The sequence below is a fragment of the Megascapheus bottae genome, chromosome 10 (assembly GCF_031878675.1).
Source record: "Megascapheus bottae isolate mThoBot1 chromosome 10, mThoBot2.hap1, whole genome shotgun sequence".
Classification (NCBI taxonomy): Eukaryota; Metazoa; Chordata; class Mammalia; order Rodentia; family Geomyidae; genus Megascapheus; species Megascapheus bottae.
In genome coordinates, this window is record NC_143518.1 from 34,217,732 (window position 1) to 34,233,707 (window position 15,976).

General features: G+C 37.5%; 1 protein-coding gene across 1 annotated transcript in view; it reads right to left on the minus strand.

The window, feature by feature from the left end:
- Window positions 1-15,976, minus strand: part of Atf6 (activating transcription factor 6) — a 143,312-nt gene that overhangs the window by 124,058 nt on the left and 3,278 nt on the right. Inside the window, exons 2-6 of the mRNA XM_090340601.1 lie at window positions 8,455-8,531; window positions 6,816-6,903; window positions 5,660-5,766; window positions 1,880-2,009; window positions 371-574 (exon numbers count right to left, since the gene is read on the minus strand). Of these exons, the coding sequence (XP_090196727.1) occupies window positions 371-574; window positions 1,880-2,009; window positions 5,660-5,766; window positions 6,816-6,903; window positions 8,455-8,531 (606 nt within the window). The remainder of the gene's footprint in view (window positions 1-370; window positions 575-1,879; window positions 2,010-5,659; window positions 5,767-6,815; window positions 6,904-8,454; window positions 8,532-15,976) is intronic.

Genomic DNA, 15,976 nt, shown 5'->3' on the forward strand with positions numbered 1-15,976 from the left:
GGCCATTCTATTAAAAAGTTACAAAGCCACAACAATCTCAATAAAATGGTAAGAAAGTTTCCTAGATTTTCTTCTTCATTACAAATGGTTAGATAAAGCCAAAAATCTTGAAGACAGGTGCTAGAATGATAAAACTTAAGAAAAATGAATTATCAGATATAATTATTCTGTAGATAACTTGCTCAGGACAGATCGATTTCTTGGGACAGGAGGTATGTATTAGTCATCTCTGCTATAGCCTCAGAACCAAGGACAATTCCTGACACACAGTACATGTACAGAAGTAACAAGCTAAATCCAAACAAACCACATGCCACAAGCTTACAGTTCTCCAAGTAAGCATATACAGTCTCAAATTCCACATGAATACCTTTGTTGGGTGCAGGCTGTATACTGATAATTGGTTGCTGCTTTGCTAATGGCATAAGTGCTGGCAGAGTCTGAATAATAATGGTTTTTGCTGGAACACTGGAGTTTGTTAGAGTCTTGGGTGCTGCTGGAAGTAATAAAGGCTTAGGCTGAATTGAAGGTTTTGAACTCATCTGAATTTTTTTCTTTGGAGTTGATCCATTTTCTGGAGAGATAAAACAAACTTACAAATCAGTCTGAAGACATTTAAACAAATCCTAGAAAACAGATTGTATTACATACTTTTCTACACACATAATCTTGATTTCAACTAGAGTTAAAGAATAACTATTCTACCTGAATAAACCAAAGAAAAGTCCTTAATCTGGGATCTGCCTTTTTGAACAAGCTGGGGAAGTGGATACGAGAACTAATAAAAAAAAAAAAAAATAGTGAAAGCTCCAGAATAAAGCCTAGAATTTAACAAGATAACAAGTATCACAGTCAAATGAATCCCGCATTCAAGACTCTTATCTGAAACCTTGAAACTTTTATCTGATCCTGAACATAATAGAACCAGAAATTTTGTTTTTGTTTTTTTTTTCCAGTCCTAGGGCTTGAACTCAGGACCTGGGCATTGTCCTTGGGCCTTCTCAAGGCTAACACTCTACCACTTGAGCCATAGCACCATTTTCTGTGTATGTGGTACTGAGGAATTGAGCCCAGGGCTTTGTGCATGCTAGGCAAGCACTCTACCCTAGGCCACACTCCCAGCCCAAGTATGAAACTATTTTGAAGTATTTCTAAATGATTATAGGTGGTTCATCCCCTAACCCCCTTTCATCTACACAGTAATCTTAACAAAAAAAAAAAAAAAAAAAAAAACCTCAGGGTCGGGGCCGGGAGTTTCTAGACTTTAGAAAGTCCAAGGACAGTGCTCAGGCCCTGATCTCAAGCCCAGGACTGGCAAAAAAGAAAACAAAACCTCAGGGTCATGGGGACAGGAACATGACCTAGTGGTAGAGTGCTCACCTAGCATGCACAAAGCCCTGGGTTCAATTCCCTGGAACCACATACACAGAAAAAGCTGAAAATGGCGCTATGGTTCAAGTGGCAGAGCATTAAAGTGTCTAAGGACAGTGCCTAGGTCCTGAGTTCAAGCCTCAAGACTGGCCAAAAAAAAAAAAAAATCAGGGTCACTAATCTAAAAACAAGCCAGAACAATAAAACATTTTATTTGAAGAAATTGAACCCAAGATTAAAGCAGAAATAACAGAGGTGCTGGTGACTCATGTTTAGAATCATAGCTACTTAGAAGACTAAGATCTGGAAGATTCAGGTTCAAAGCCAAACCAGGCAGAAAATTCTTAAAGATTCTATCTGTAAAATAACAGACAGGCTGGAGGTATGGCTCAGGTGGTAGAGTACAAGTCATGAGCAAGAAAGCCAAGTGAGCATGAGTTTCTGAGTTCAAGCCATGATATAAAACAAAGAGAGGGAAGAAGGGAGGGAGGGACTAGGAGATAAATACCAATTTTGTTCCTAGGACCAATGATGGACTTTTCTTCCTTCAGTGGCTCTGCTGAGGAGGGACTACTACAGCTTTCACCATATAAGGAAAGTGGAGACATCTGGGAACTAGAAGACAAATCCAACTCCTCCTATAACAAACAACACAAACAAATTAATACAATGAAGTACAATCATGAACAGAAAATCATTTAGAAGGGCTATATAGAAAAATGCTTGTAGGTGACATCAAGTCAAAGATAAGGCATGAAAAGCTATATGTATATTTTAAGTACTGACTGGATAAATCATCATTATTCATCAACCTAAAGGAAAATGAGAAGCATATCTAATATATCCTGTTACATTAAAACATTATATCTTACTTAATTTCTCGTCATAAACATTTAGTTTCATTATAAGGTACAGTTAAAACACCAATATTCTAGGTGACTGGAGTTTTGCCTAGTGGTTAAAGTGTTTGCCTAGCATGAATGAAGATCCGGGTTTGATTCCTCAGTACCACATGTAGGAAAAAAGCTGGAAGTGGTGCTGAGGCTCAAGTGGTAGAGCTCTAGCCTTGAGAAAGTCCAAGGACAGTGCTCAGGCCCTGAGCTCAAGCTCAGGACTGGGCAAAAAAAAAAAAACAAAAAAACAATATTCTTTTACATAATGTCTTTTACTAAGTCTTAAAAAGAATATCAGAAGTAAAGTAACTTTTACTGTTTTTACTCTTTGTATTTATTAACACTGTATTTATTCCAAATGTTGGAAAGAAAACACTAAAAGGAATGGGCTATTTAACAGGCAAATTTGATAATACAAAGATGTATGAAGACAATATTAATATCTCTCAAATCTCTTGCAACGGATCTGTGTCAGTTTGTTAGAATAAAGAAGCCAAACATAGAAGAAAAATAGCATTTCAAAGAGAAAAAAATATATATATAGGATAATAGACTAGGTATAATCTCTTCTTATACCATCTTCAAATAATCTTTGACTATTAAAAAATTAATTGAGCTAACTGAATATTGTGAAATATATACATATATACTTATTACTTTTAGTTTTTGTTTGTCATGGGGCTTGAATTCAGGGCCTGGGCACTGTCCCTGAGCCTTTTTGTTCAATGTAGTGTTCTACCACTTTGAGCCACAGTGACAATTCTGGCATCCTCACTGTTTACTGGAGATAAGAACCTCAGTTTCATACCAGAGCTACCTTCGTAGCTCTAATGCTCCAGAGTAGCTAGGATTACAGACATAAACCACCAGCACCTGTTTTGTTTTGTTTTTTTAATTTTATTTTTTCTTTTGTTTATTCCCTTTCATGATTGCTTTTTATTTTTGTATCCTTTGTCTTGTCTCTAAGTTTATCTGATTTGGAGAGGGGAAGGGGAAAGCACAGAAACAGTGGAACAAAGGGTAAACTATTTCAGTAATGATACTCACTAGACACTATGTTGAAAATGAATGATACAACTTGGGGGAGAGGGCAGTTAGGAGGGGAAAAACTAGAAGAGAATGAGGGAGAGAGTGAAACTGTTCAAAAGGAAATGTACTTGTATAATTGTAACCCCACTGTATATCATCTTCACAATAAAATTTGTAAAATAAAAATAAATCAGAGATGAAGATAAACAGGGACTGCAATCTGCATGGCCTTAGGGGTAAAAGGTATTTGATAAAAGTCATTAAGCATTCCTCATAAAAATCCTAGAAAACAGCTGGGTGCAGTGGCTCATGCCTGTAACATTTGCTACTCAGGAGGCTGAGATCTGAGGATCCCGGTTCAAAGCCAGTCTAGGCACTAAAGTCTGTGAGATTCTTATCTCCAATTAATCACTAGAAAACCAGAAGTGGTGCTGTGGTTCCAGGAGTAGGGTGGTAGCCTTAAGCTAAATAGCTCAGGGACAGAGCCCAGGTTCAGAGTTCAAGCCCCATGACTGACAAAAAAAAAAAAAATCCTCGAAAAGGGTACTTTCTTAACTTAAAAAAATATATGTGTAAAATTATTCATACTTAATGATGAAACACTAAATGGATTACCACTAAAGTCAAGATAATAAACAGAATTAAGAAGGCTCAATTTCAGGAGACACAGTATGCTAAATTGTTGCTCCAACTTTTTTTATTATATTTTACTTTTCTCTGCTACTATTACTTTCTTTTCTTGACCTCAGAGCTTTAGTCTTGGTAGAGACAAAAACATACTTAAGGAAAGAGCTCCCAGACTTCTACTTAAAATTAAAATAAAACAACAACAAAAAAAACTCAGAACATTCGAAAGATAATACTAGGCATTCCTGAATGAAAGTCATTCTAATTGGAGTGTAGCTCAAGTAATAGAGCACTTGCCTAGCTAGCCCAGGCCAAGGTCAATCCCCAGTACTGCCAAGAAAAGTGAGGCAGGAGAATGGGGAAATCATTCTGTGTTATGTAGCTTAGAAGTTACAAAACCTGAATATCTTAGTCTTCTATTGTTCTTAAAGAGTGTATATATTCTCTTTCTGAAAAAGAATGCATATTCTAATAAGGAGGAAGGTAAAGTGGGTGCAGGTAGGTCATGCCTATAATCCTAGCTACTCTGGAAGCTGACAGCTGAGGATCCTGGTTTGACGCAGACAAATAGGCAAATCCCAAAAACTTTCATCTCCAATTAGCCACAAAAAGCCAAAAGATATAGCTCAAGTGGTAGAGTGCCATCCTTAAGAGAAAAAGCTAAGTTTTTGAGAGTTGGAGACCCTGAGTTGGAGCCCCCAGCGCTGACACTAAAAGAGGGGGGTAAATGGAGGGAGGGAGATTGAGGAGGGGAAAGGGGGTATTCAAGGACAAGAGACAGCCAAAGCAGGGTACCAGATACAAATAGTTCATACCTATAATCTGTTCTACTCAGGAGAATGAGATCTGAAGATCACAGTTCAAAGCCAGCCCAAGTATAAAAGCCCATGAGATTCTTATCTCCAATTAACTACTATAATACTGGAAGTGGAGCTGTGGCTCAAGTGGTAGAGCTCTATCCTTGAGGACAAAACCTCAGGGACAGTGCCAAGGCCCTAAGTTCAAGCCTCAGGACCGGCATACCCACACAAAAAAAACAAACAATAAACAAAAACAAAACCTAGATACTAGTAAATGCAATGCAATAATGAATTTATGGAGGCAAAAACAAACACAAGGAAAGTCAAAACCAAAAACACTAACAACTTTCTAGCTCCCAAAAATCCTTCTATTAAGAATCATTTTTTTCCTCCAGAGTTAAAACTCCTCATAAAACAAAAAGTTAAGCTGGGCGTGGTGGCTCACACTTGTAATCCTAGCTACTCAGGAGGCTGAGATCTGAGGATCAAGGTTCAAAGCCAGCCTGGACACTAAAGAAGAACATGAGGGCCGAGAGTTTGGCCTAGTGGTAGAATACTTGCCTAGCATGCATAAAGACCCGGGTTCGATTCCTCGGTACCACATACATAGAAAAAAACCGGAAGCTGTGCTGAGGCTCAAGTGGTAGAGCTCTAGCCTTGAGAAAGTCCAAAGACAGTGCTCAGACCCTGAGCTCAAGCCCAGGACTGGCCAAAAAAAAAAAAAGAAGAAAGAAAAGAAAAAAGAAGAATGTGAGACTCTTGTCTCCAATTAATCTCTAGAAAATGGGAAGTGGGGCTTGGCTGAAGAGCTCAGGGACAGTACCCAGGCCTAGTTCAAGCCCCATGACCTACAAAAAAAGAAAAAAAAAGTTAACCTCCCCCTTCATATACCTATTTTCCAGTTGGCATTAGAACCCAAATCAAAGAACACATACTTACAGGAACATGTTGAGTTGAAGAGGAAGAATCCACTGACCCAGGAGATGAGACTGAACAACTTGAGAAAGCTGGTGAAAGTGGCTGAGGTTCTGTCTTAATATCTTTAACTGAAAAACATCAAGTAAAACATGGTTTTCATCACCAGAAATATAAACCAGAATAAAATGAATGAAAAAGAAAGGTAAAATCTACTCTTGAAATTCAATCCGATTCAAAAGTTTACAGGTCACCAAAATATATCACTAAATGAAAAATACAAGATGCACAAAACAGTGTATCTACTTCATTTCTAATTGTAGAACATGCTGAGTATATACAGGTACTTAGGTCTACACTCATTTTCTGCAAAAATAAACAAAAGAAATTGTGGGAACAAAACTTATTGGCTGAAAAATAAAAACAGATAAAGACACCTTCTATTACATAACATTTTTTACCATATGCAAAAAATATACTTAAATTTTCAAAGATTTATTTTAGAAAGTATTTTTATATTTAAATTAGAACTCAGAAAATTTTTCTATCTTTTGAACTACTAACTGATGCTATAAAAATGTATTGACCAGGGGCTGGGAGTTTGGCCTAGTGGTAGAGTGTTTGCCTAGCATGCATGAAGACCCGGGTTTGATTCCTCAGTACCACATACATAAGCCAGAAGTGTTGCTGAGACTCAAGTGGTAGAGCTCTAGCCTTGAGAAAGTCCAAGGACAGTGCTCAGGCCCTGAGCTCAAGCACAGGACTGGCAAAAAAAAATTTTTTTGATTAAGGTATTGAGCAACTATAACCCAGGTAATATTCCCAAGAGTCTCAAGGACTTTCATTTCTGGGCTAGTTTGGAACTGCAATCCTCATATCCCAGCCCCCTGAGTATTTAGGATTACAGATATGAGCCACTGAAACCTAGCTCAAAATCAACATTTTTATTTCCAAAATGAATTATTTATTCATTATACTACTGAAAAATAACTGTGAAATATTTTATATTCATCTTGTCAAGAAGATTATTTATATACTGTCATGACAAAAGTAGGATATATAAGCCCTAGAATCTTGAAGCCCATCAAATAGAACAATATCCACACAAAATTTGGAGTATGACTAAAATATCAAACAAAATAATTTGCTTAAAATGCTTATCAGTGAGGTGTATCGTTACCTGTACAGAACTGGCTGTTGATGTTCCATATGTCTGACTCCCAAGGCATCAAATCCAAATCAAAATCAAGATGATCAAAATTATTTTCCTGTAGGTTTCAAAACAGCAAAAGAATAAAACAATATATACATATACACCCTGGAATCAAATGGTCAAACATAATCTGGCATAAATAATATACTTGCTATTGCCCAAAAAGAACTTTCTAGGTCAACTGCTTTGAGAACCATTGTGAAAAGCCTAGCGGTAAGTCAGTTGAGTTATTTGAAGCACAGCTGGCCAGGCATGGTAGCTCACAATTATAACCCAAGCCAATCAGTCTCATATGTATTAATTTTTTTTTGCCAGTTATGGGCTTGAGCTCAGGGCCTGAGCACTATCCTTGGACTTTCTCAAGGTTAGGACTCTACCACTTGAGCCTCAGCACCATTTCTGGCTTTTTTCTATGTATGTGGTACCAAGGAATCGAACCCAGGTCTTCATGCATGCTAGGCAAGCACTCTACCACTAGGCCAAACTCCCAGCCCCTCATATGTATTAATTTTTTTAAAGACAAAAAGTAAGATATCTTTTGAGGATTCAAAATATTACAATAATGGCTTTACGCAAACCTCTAACCAATCAAAGACAAGTAAATATGTATCTAATTTTCAAAGTTCTTTGCAAATGTTTCAAGAGGAAGTTGGTAAGTTCTAACTTGACTGGGCCCATGGCTCATATTCACCCTTTCATATCACCCAATTTCCCTTATGCAGCAAAATATTATTAAAAAACCAGGATGCACATACTGTATCTGACTTTGTTACCTGGTATATTGTACATACATTTATTTATTTGAAATAGGAAAAGGAAGGGGAGAAAACAAGATGACTAGGAGGGGTGGCGGGGAGAGAAATGGGGACAAAAACATGAGAAGGGGTATCAATGTGTGAGAGAGAAGTAATGTACCTACTGCCTGGCGAATGTAACTGTAACCCCTCTATACATTACTCCGACAATAAAAAATAAAATGATAATAAAAAATAATAATAGGGGGCTGGGAGTTTGGCCTAGTGGTTAAAGTGCTTGCCTAGCATGCATGAAGACCCAGGTTCGATTCCTCGGTACCACATACATAGAAAAAAGCCGGAAGTGGTGCTGAGGCTCAAGTGGTAGAGCTCTAGCCTTGAGAAAGTCCAAGGACAGTGCTCAGGCCCTGAGCCCAAGCCCAGGACTGGCAAAAAAATAAATAAATAAATAATAATAATAATAGGAACAAAACACAAAAAAGAAAATAATTGACATCAATAAAAATAATTTAGCGAAATAAAACAGGATGCAGACTATTTGACATTTTTATTATCTCTAAGTAGCTGTACAAAGGAGATGCCAGTCAACAAAGCAGTTTATGAATATAATGCATCTTGACCAATGTCACCCCTCACTAAGTACATGTTCACAATGGTATGTTCATACCAAGACCCAACAGAATTTTATTGCCCTACATTTACTGACCACAAAATGGCTACTTTCATAATTAATTAAGTTATTCAATTTTAGGTTACTAAACAAAACCTGTTATTCTTAAAGCTTTCTGCAGAAATTAGGGTATGGTTTGAACATCACTTTATTCAGTAGTGCTTTGCAAGTAAACACTTACGGAAATCTCATTTGCTGCATCCAGTTGCAGCTCATCAGTGTCTGTGAAATAACCAAGTTCAGCAAACAGCATAGAATCTTTAAAGAAAAGAAATCAACCATCAATTTAATGATTTGACAAGACTGTATTAGACACTATAATTATTGCTGAATTCAAACAATATGACCAATCAATTCAAATCTGCTTCCTAATGTAAGTGTTGTTTTCCACATAACTTTTATCAAGTAATCACACTAGGGATTTTTAGTTTTATATATTATGTCATGTTGGAATAATTTCTGGTAAATTTGCAGGTAACATTCTCCAATATTACTAACAACAATTCTGATGATACATCCAGGTCCAGCACCAAAAAAGAAATGTGGTTGATCAGCAATGACGACAGGAGAGGAAAATAGAGAATACACATGTACTATGTTTGCCATTCAGGCCTTAAAAGTACAAAACACATTTTTAAAAAAAGGACCAGGAGATTGGCTTAGTGGTAGAGTGCTTGCCTAGCATGTACAAAGACAGAGGAGGAGGAGGAGGAGGAGGAGGAGGAGGAGGAGGAGGAGGAGGAGGAGGAGGAGGAGGAGGCACACATCTAAAACTTTAAATTCAATTCAGCAAGTAAGTATATGTTAAGCTTTGCTACTGAAGTTTTCTTACAAATCAAAATATACATATAGACAAGTAAAGATTCTTCAATAATTTAGACTACAAACTTATTGAGAATGGTCAAAGTTCAAGAAGACTGATTTCCACACAATCTATAACATTTCTATTTTCATTAACATTTTTAGAACTTCATTGCCTTGAAGTGTTTCCAAGCTATGTAGTCCTTTGTACTGCCAGTGGCACTGCTCAGTGACTTTCTCTCTTACACATTCATCTGCTTCTATCAATTTACATAAATTTAGCCAATGACAGAAACATTCTACCAACATAAAACAAAATAGTGCACAGCAAAAAGAAAAAAAACCTGGATATTTGGCAATGATGTATGATTATTCATACAGTTCTCAAAAAAGGCTATGTTAAACTCAGTTACAGAGTCAAAAGGAAAACATAAATAAATGGCTGTGACTTTGAAACATGAAACTTCAGCCTATATATCTGAAACTGCTTAAGAGTTTTCTACATCTGCTCTCTCTTGTATCTATCTCCCATTCCTTCTTATCTACTCCAATCAAGCTCTTGCACTGCTAAATCCAATAGTAAATTCATACTCTTCATCCTACTTGACCTACCAACAGCATCTGATTCAGTTTGATCCTTTCATATTAGTTGGGCAAATTCTTCACTCAGCTTCCATATAATCATCTGGTTTTCCTCCTCACAAAAAATAAAGGTGGCTCTTCCTCTACCCAACATGAAATTATCATAGACTCAGCATCAATTTTCTATTTTACTTCCTTGGTAGTCTCATTGCCTGCATGGTTTTAAATGTCATGTATACGCTCAATATTCCTGAATATATACTTCCATTCAATATTATCAAAATACCCCCCTCTGGACTATTTTAAGGGTACCTCAAGCTTACCACATCCCAAATTAATTTCTTCATCCCTAGTTCCAAACCTCCTATTATGTTTCATGACAATTCAATTATCTCCATTGCTCAAGACAAAAACCTTGACTTCACTATTTACTTTTCTTCCTTACTACTGTCCATCTGCTAGCAAATCCTGACACTTATGCACCCAAAAAATTTTATATGCCAGCAAATCCTGGGAACTGTCTTTGAGCTTCTTCTGCTCAAGGCTAGCTTATTGAAGATAAGAGTCACATGGACTTCCTTGCCCAAGCTGGCTTTGAACTGAGATTCTTAGATCTCAGCCTCCTTAGTAGCTAGAATTTTAGATATGAGCCACCAGCACGCAGATTATTATAACTCATGGGGATTACTATGGGAATCTCTAGTTTTCCTGCTTGTGCCTTGTCTTTTTTCAACCCGTGTTCACTGGAGCAGTTTAACAAGACTGTAATCTCAGCACTAAAGAGGCACAAGCAGGAATCTAAAGTTTGAGACCATCTTGAGCTTATATATACTATGACCTTCATAAGAAAGAAAGAAAGAAAGAAAGAAAGAAAGAAAGAAAGAAAGAAAGAAAGAAAGAAAAGAAAAGAAAAGAAAAGAAAAGAAAGAAAGAAGAAATGAGGTGCCAGTGGTACACATCTATAATCTTAGATACTCAGGAGTCTGAGATCAGAAAGACGGTATAAAGCCAGCCTGGGTAGAGTCCATAGTCCATGAGATTCTACCTCCAAAATGCCAAGCTAGAAGCATGGCAAGTTGCATGGCTCAAATGGTAGTGTGCTAGCCCACTAAGCAAGCAAAGCAAATTCAAGGTCCTGAGTTCAATAGTCTTGTACCACATAAGGATGTTTCATTAAATATACAGCATGTTCAAGGCTGGGAATTTGGCCTAGTGGTTAAGAGTGCTTGCCTAGCATGCACGAAGACTGGGGTACGATTCCTCAGTAACACAGACATAAAAAAAAGCTGGAACTGGTGCTGTGGCTCCAGTGGTAGAGTTCTAGCCTTGAAAAAGTCCAAGGACAGTGTTCAGGCCCTGAGTTCAGTTCCCACAACGGACAATACACACATACACACATACACACACACACACACACACACACAGCATGTATAAAGGTAGACCATAAGATAATAAAAAGCTGAAAAAAATACCCTGATTACCTAGTGGCATCATAACCATCATAATGTCTTAGAATGATAAATGACTTATATTCATGTAAGCAAATCTATTGTGTTGCTAATCCTATCAAAGCACAGCATATGCAATTATGTATAGTCTAGACATCATTCTTGATAACAACTCTTGCCAGGTTAGAACTTGTTATACTATACTTTTTGTTGTTGGTCATGGGGCTGGGACTCTGGGCCTGGGTGTTGTCCCTGAGCTCTACTGCTTAAGGCTACTGCCCTACCCCTTGAGCCATAGCCCCACTTCCAGTTTTCTAGTGGTTAATTGAGATGAGAGTCTCACAGTCTTTTCTTTTCTTTTTTTTTTTTTTTTTTTTTTTTTTTTGCCAGTCCTCGGCTTGAGCTCAGGCCTGAGCACTGTCCTTGGACTTTGTCAAGGCTAGAGCTCTACCACTTGAGCCTCAGCACCACTTCCAGCCTTTTTCTATGTACATGGTACCGAGGAATCGAACCCAGGTCTTCGTGCATGCTAGGCAAGCACTCTACCACTAGGCCAAACCCCCGGCCTGTTATACTATACTTTTTAATCCTGTATACTATACTTTTTAATCCTTATTTTAATAGAGAGTGCTGCTTCTACTTACACAAGAAGTTGAAAGTAAAATAATATGTTACACAGAGATACACATTACATCTTACATTTTTTGTATCTCAATTGCATCATTTACTCTCATGACTGATTTAATCTCATGTTATTAATTCCTCATGGTTCTAGGAGTAATATGTAACTTAAGTGTATAATAGGCCATACAATCTAGAGTATACAGTAAGTATACTCAATGATGTTTGCATGACACACTTCTCAAAATGAGACCTGTTAAGTGATACAAGACTATTTAATACAGGATGAGAAAGAACTCTGATTTGACTTAGAATGCATTAATAAAAATTCATGCTTTCCAAAATAAGCATTTCCTTGTTCTTAGGAAATATGGTGAAGTGTTTAGGAGTTTCATATTACCTGCTTACAAGTTTCAGGTGGCAAAAGGAAAGGGAAGTGTGGGTGATACTGAAAGACTAAGTGAATAAACACCGCAGGATGTTAACAGTTGACACATTTAGATAAAGAAAGATAGGCATCCACATACTGACCTTTTCTGTGGTTTAAAAAACTGGTAAATATGCTTTCAAATTTATAAAATATTCCAGAAGAATCCTCAAGGAACTAGTAGTACTGATTACCTCCAAAATATTTCTAAAACCTATTGGCTAAGTCCTGATCTTGTCACTCTCCATTCTGATTGTTTTATACAATTTCTTCTATATTCCAGCTTCTAGCACCTCTCTTCCATCCTTCAAATCAGAATTCTAGAATTTAGGCTTTTCTGAACTCAGAGAAGCAAGCTTTTCCATTTTAACTCCACCTTGAGTTTATTTAATACGGTAAAAACAGCCACTGGGTTTTAGCAGGTTTAGAGGTTCATGAACAATGAAGTAGTAGAGACTGGCTAGAGTAGGTTAATGAGACATGAGAGGTGATGAGCAATTAGGATAGCCAAGTGTTCTAGGAGACATGAGAGAAGAAAATTTGGAATGACTAAATAAAGGCTTCTAAGAAATTCTGCTGAAAAAGAAAACTGTGAAGGCAGCAAGTAGGGAAATAACATCCAAAACAGACTGGGGAAATTCCTTATTTACTAATTTATTTTACTTTTAAATAGAGAAATAACTGCATGTCTGAATCCTGACAGATATAGGGAGATGATGCTACAGGAAGCACAAGGAACACTGCTTGAGTAATAGTCTTGAAGAAAGTGGGAGGGAAATAACACACATAAGAAGTCATTCTCAGCATCCAAAGAGAAGGCAGGCAACTATGTCAACAGGTGAGTAAGTAGGCAGGGAGAGGCTGTAATCCTGACTCAGAGGATGGGAAAGAAGGTGCTAGAAGCTTGAGGACAGAAGAAAATGTATAAAACAATCATCAGAATGGAAAGTGCTAAGACAAAGGAATACAATTGGTCTAGACTACTTCTGGTTAGTATTATAAATTTCAAGTCAGACAAGTCAGCATAGTTGCATTTTTTTCCCAACTACATGTAGCTTATGGTACAGGTATCAGGTGGGCAGTTGGATTTAATTAAGGTATAGTTCATCCAAAAAAATTCTCCAAAATAAGAAATGGACAAGGGTATTAAGGGTCTAAGAAAGAAAATTGTCACAATGATTGTTCATAGAATTTAGACCAAGTAAGGAGGAAATCGGTAACATGAAGGGTATAGGGGCAGTGAAAAGACAGAAACGATCTCAGGAAGAATGAAAGACTTCCGAATTGGAATGCTAAAGGTAGTAAGCTGTTCACACCTGTAATCTCAGCACTTGGAGGCTAAAGCAAGAAGATCTCCTGGGACACAGTGAGGCCCCCCCAATCTCAAGATAAAAAGGAAGTAAACTAATAAGATAGGAGACTGCAGACAAAGCAGAATGCCTGAAAATAAAATTATGTCCAGTAAATGAGTATATTTGAAGATTCTGAAGATTTGAGTCTACTGAAATACCTAAGTGTCATAATAGAAGAAATGATGGAGAAAGTAACTGTAGTAATTTTAAAAGGAGATTTAAACCTAGATGTTATTAGAGTAAAGGACAATGATATGGAACTAATAGACACAGAAAGACACATAGAGGCACCATAGAAAAAAAGGTTTGGAAATGTAAAAAGGCACCTCTTGTGAGGGCTTACGGAAAACCTGAATCATCTAGAATTCCAACCTGAATCATCTAGAACTCCAGGCTTTTAGTGGAAGATAACAAGAACCTTCAAGGAAGAGAATGCAGACCTAAAAGAAACCACAGCAGCAGGATGTTTCTCATCTTGGTACATATATCTTATGTAGATCAAATTTTTAAGTTATTTTGCACAATGCAAACAAGAAGGAAAATAGAGATAGTAATTAAGCATATGAAAGATGCTCCATACCAGATGTCACTGTTAAACTGCAAAATAAAAACAAAATATCACTACACTGCCATTAGAACAGCTAAACTGCAACACACTGGCAACACTCAACACTAGTGAAGATGCTAAGCGAGCAAGCCACAGTAGCACTCAGTCACTGCTGATAGGACTGCAAAATGATACAGCCATTCTGGAAGACAATTTGGCAGTTTCTTATAAAACTAAATAGTCTTACTGTATTATCCAGCAATCATACAGGTTGGTGTTTACTTAAATAAATTGATAGCTTATGTCCACACAAAAACCTGTACATAAATGTTTGCCTCGTGAACCATTACCACACTTTAGATACAGTCAAAAATCTCTGTCACTAAGCAAATATAAGCAAACTGAATTATGGACTGAACTGTGTTCCATATTTGCCAAACACACATGTTGAAGCCATAACCCCCAAAATAACTGTATTCAGAGATAAGGCATTTAGGAGGTAATTAACGTTAAGTGGTACCAAAAGGGTAGGGCCCTAATCTGATAGGATGTTGGGTAACTCTTTTTTTTATTTTTTGGGGGGGTCAATGCCATGTGAAGACACAGAAAGAAGACAGCTGTCTGCAAACCAGTAAGAGAGTCATCACCAAAACAGGAGTATGCTGACATCCTGACTGAGGAACTAAATTTCTATTATATAAACAACCCAATTAAACAACTCAATTCACAACATTTTGTCGTCATAGCCTGAGCAGACTAATGTACTACGAACATCCACACAATGTAATACTACTAATGTTAAAAAATAAATAAATTATCAGGACAGGGAATTTGGCCTAGTGGTAGCACAAAGATCTTGTCTAGCATGCACGAAGACCCGGATTCGATTCCTCAGTACCCACACATAGAAAAAAGCTGGAAGTGGTGCTGTAGTTCACGTGGTAGAGTTCTAGACTTAATGCAATCCCAAGGAAAATGCTCAGGCCCCAAGACTGGCAAAAAAAAATACAAATAAATAAGTAGGCCAAGAGCGTGGCCTAGTGGTAGAGTGCTTGCCTAGCATGTACAAGACCAGGGTGGATTCCTCAGTACCACATACATAGAAAAAGCCAGAACTGGGGCTGTAGCTCAAGAGGTAGAGCTCTAGCCCTGAGAAAGTCCAAGGATAGTGCTCAGGCCCTGAATTTAAGCTCCAGGATGGACAATAAATAAATAAATGAAAATTATCAAGGGGTTGGAGGCATAGCTCCGTTGGTAAGTGCTAGCCAATGAGAAAAAACATCCGGTATCAAGTTCAAGTTCTGGACTTGAACCAAAAAAATAAAAATAAATAAACTACACAGCCAAAAAAAGACAGGGAGAGATTCCAACTACAAGGCATTCTGTAAAAGGCTAACACTAGAGTGAAAAGATCAGTGAGTAGTTGTGAGGGGCAGCACTTAAAAGTAAAGTAAGGATGAACAGGTGGAGCAGAGGGAAATTTTAGAGCAGTGAAACTATTCTATGACACTATAAAGACAGACACATGTCAATATACATTTGTCAAAAAATCATAAAAATTACATTCATCAAAACACTTTATATTAAGATTTAAAGTTCATCCTTTAGTCAATAATAATGTATCAATTCTAGCTCATCAGGTTAATTAGGCTTGATTGACTGGGGGTGGGTAAGAATGAATATTGTTGCAGTGGGATTGGGGGTTCTTTTGTGCATATGAAAACACAACAATGAGGACTGGTGCATGACCAAAGTGACCAAAGTGGTAAGAGTGTTTGTCTTGCAAGCATGAAAATCTGAATTCAATCTCCAGTACAGCATGGGGGCGGGGGGGGGGGGGGAGGGAGGGGGACGTAACATTCTTGCCAGGCTCAAGCAGATGATCCTAGCCATTCAAGAGGCTGAGATCCCAATGGACTGAGGTT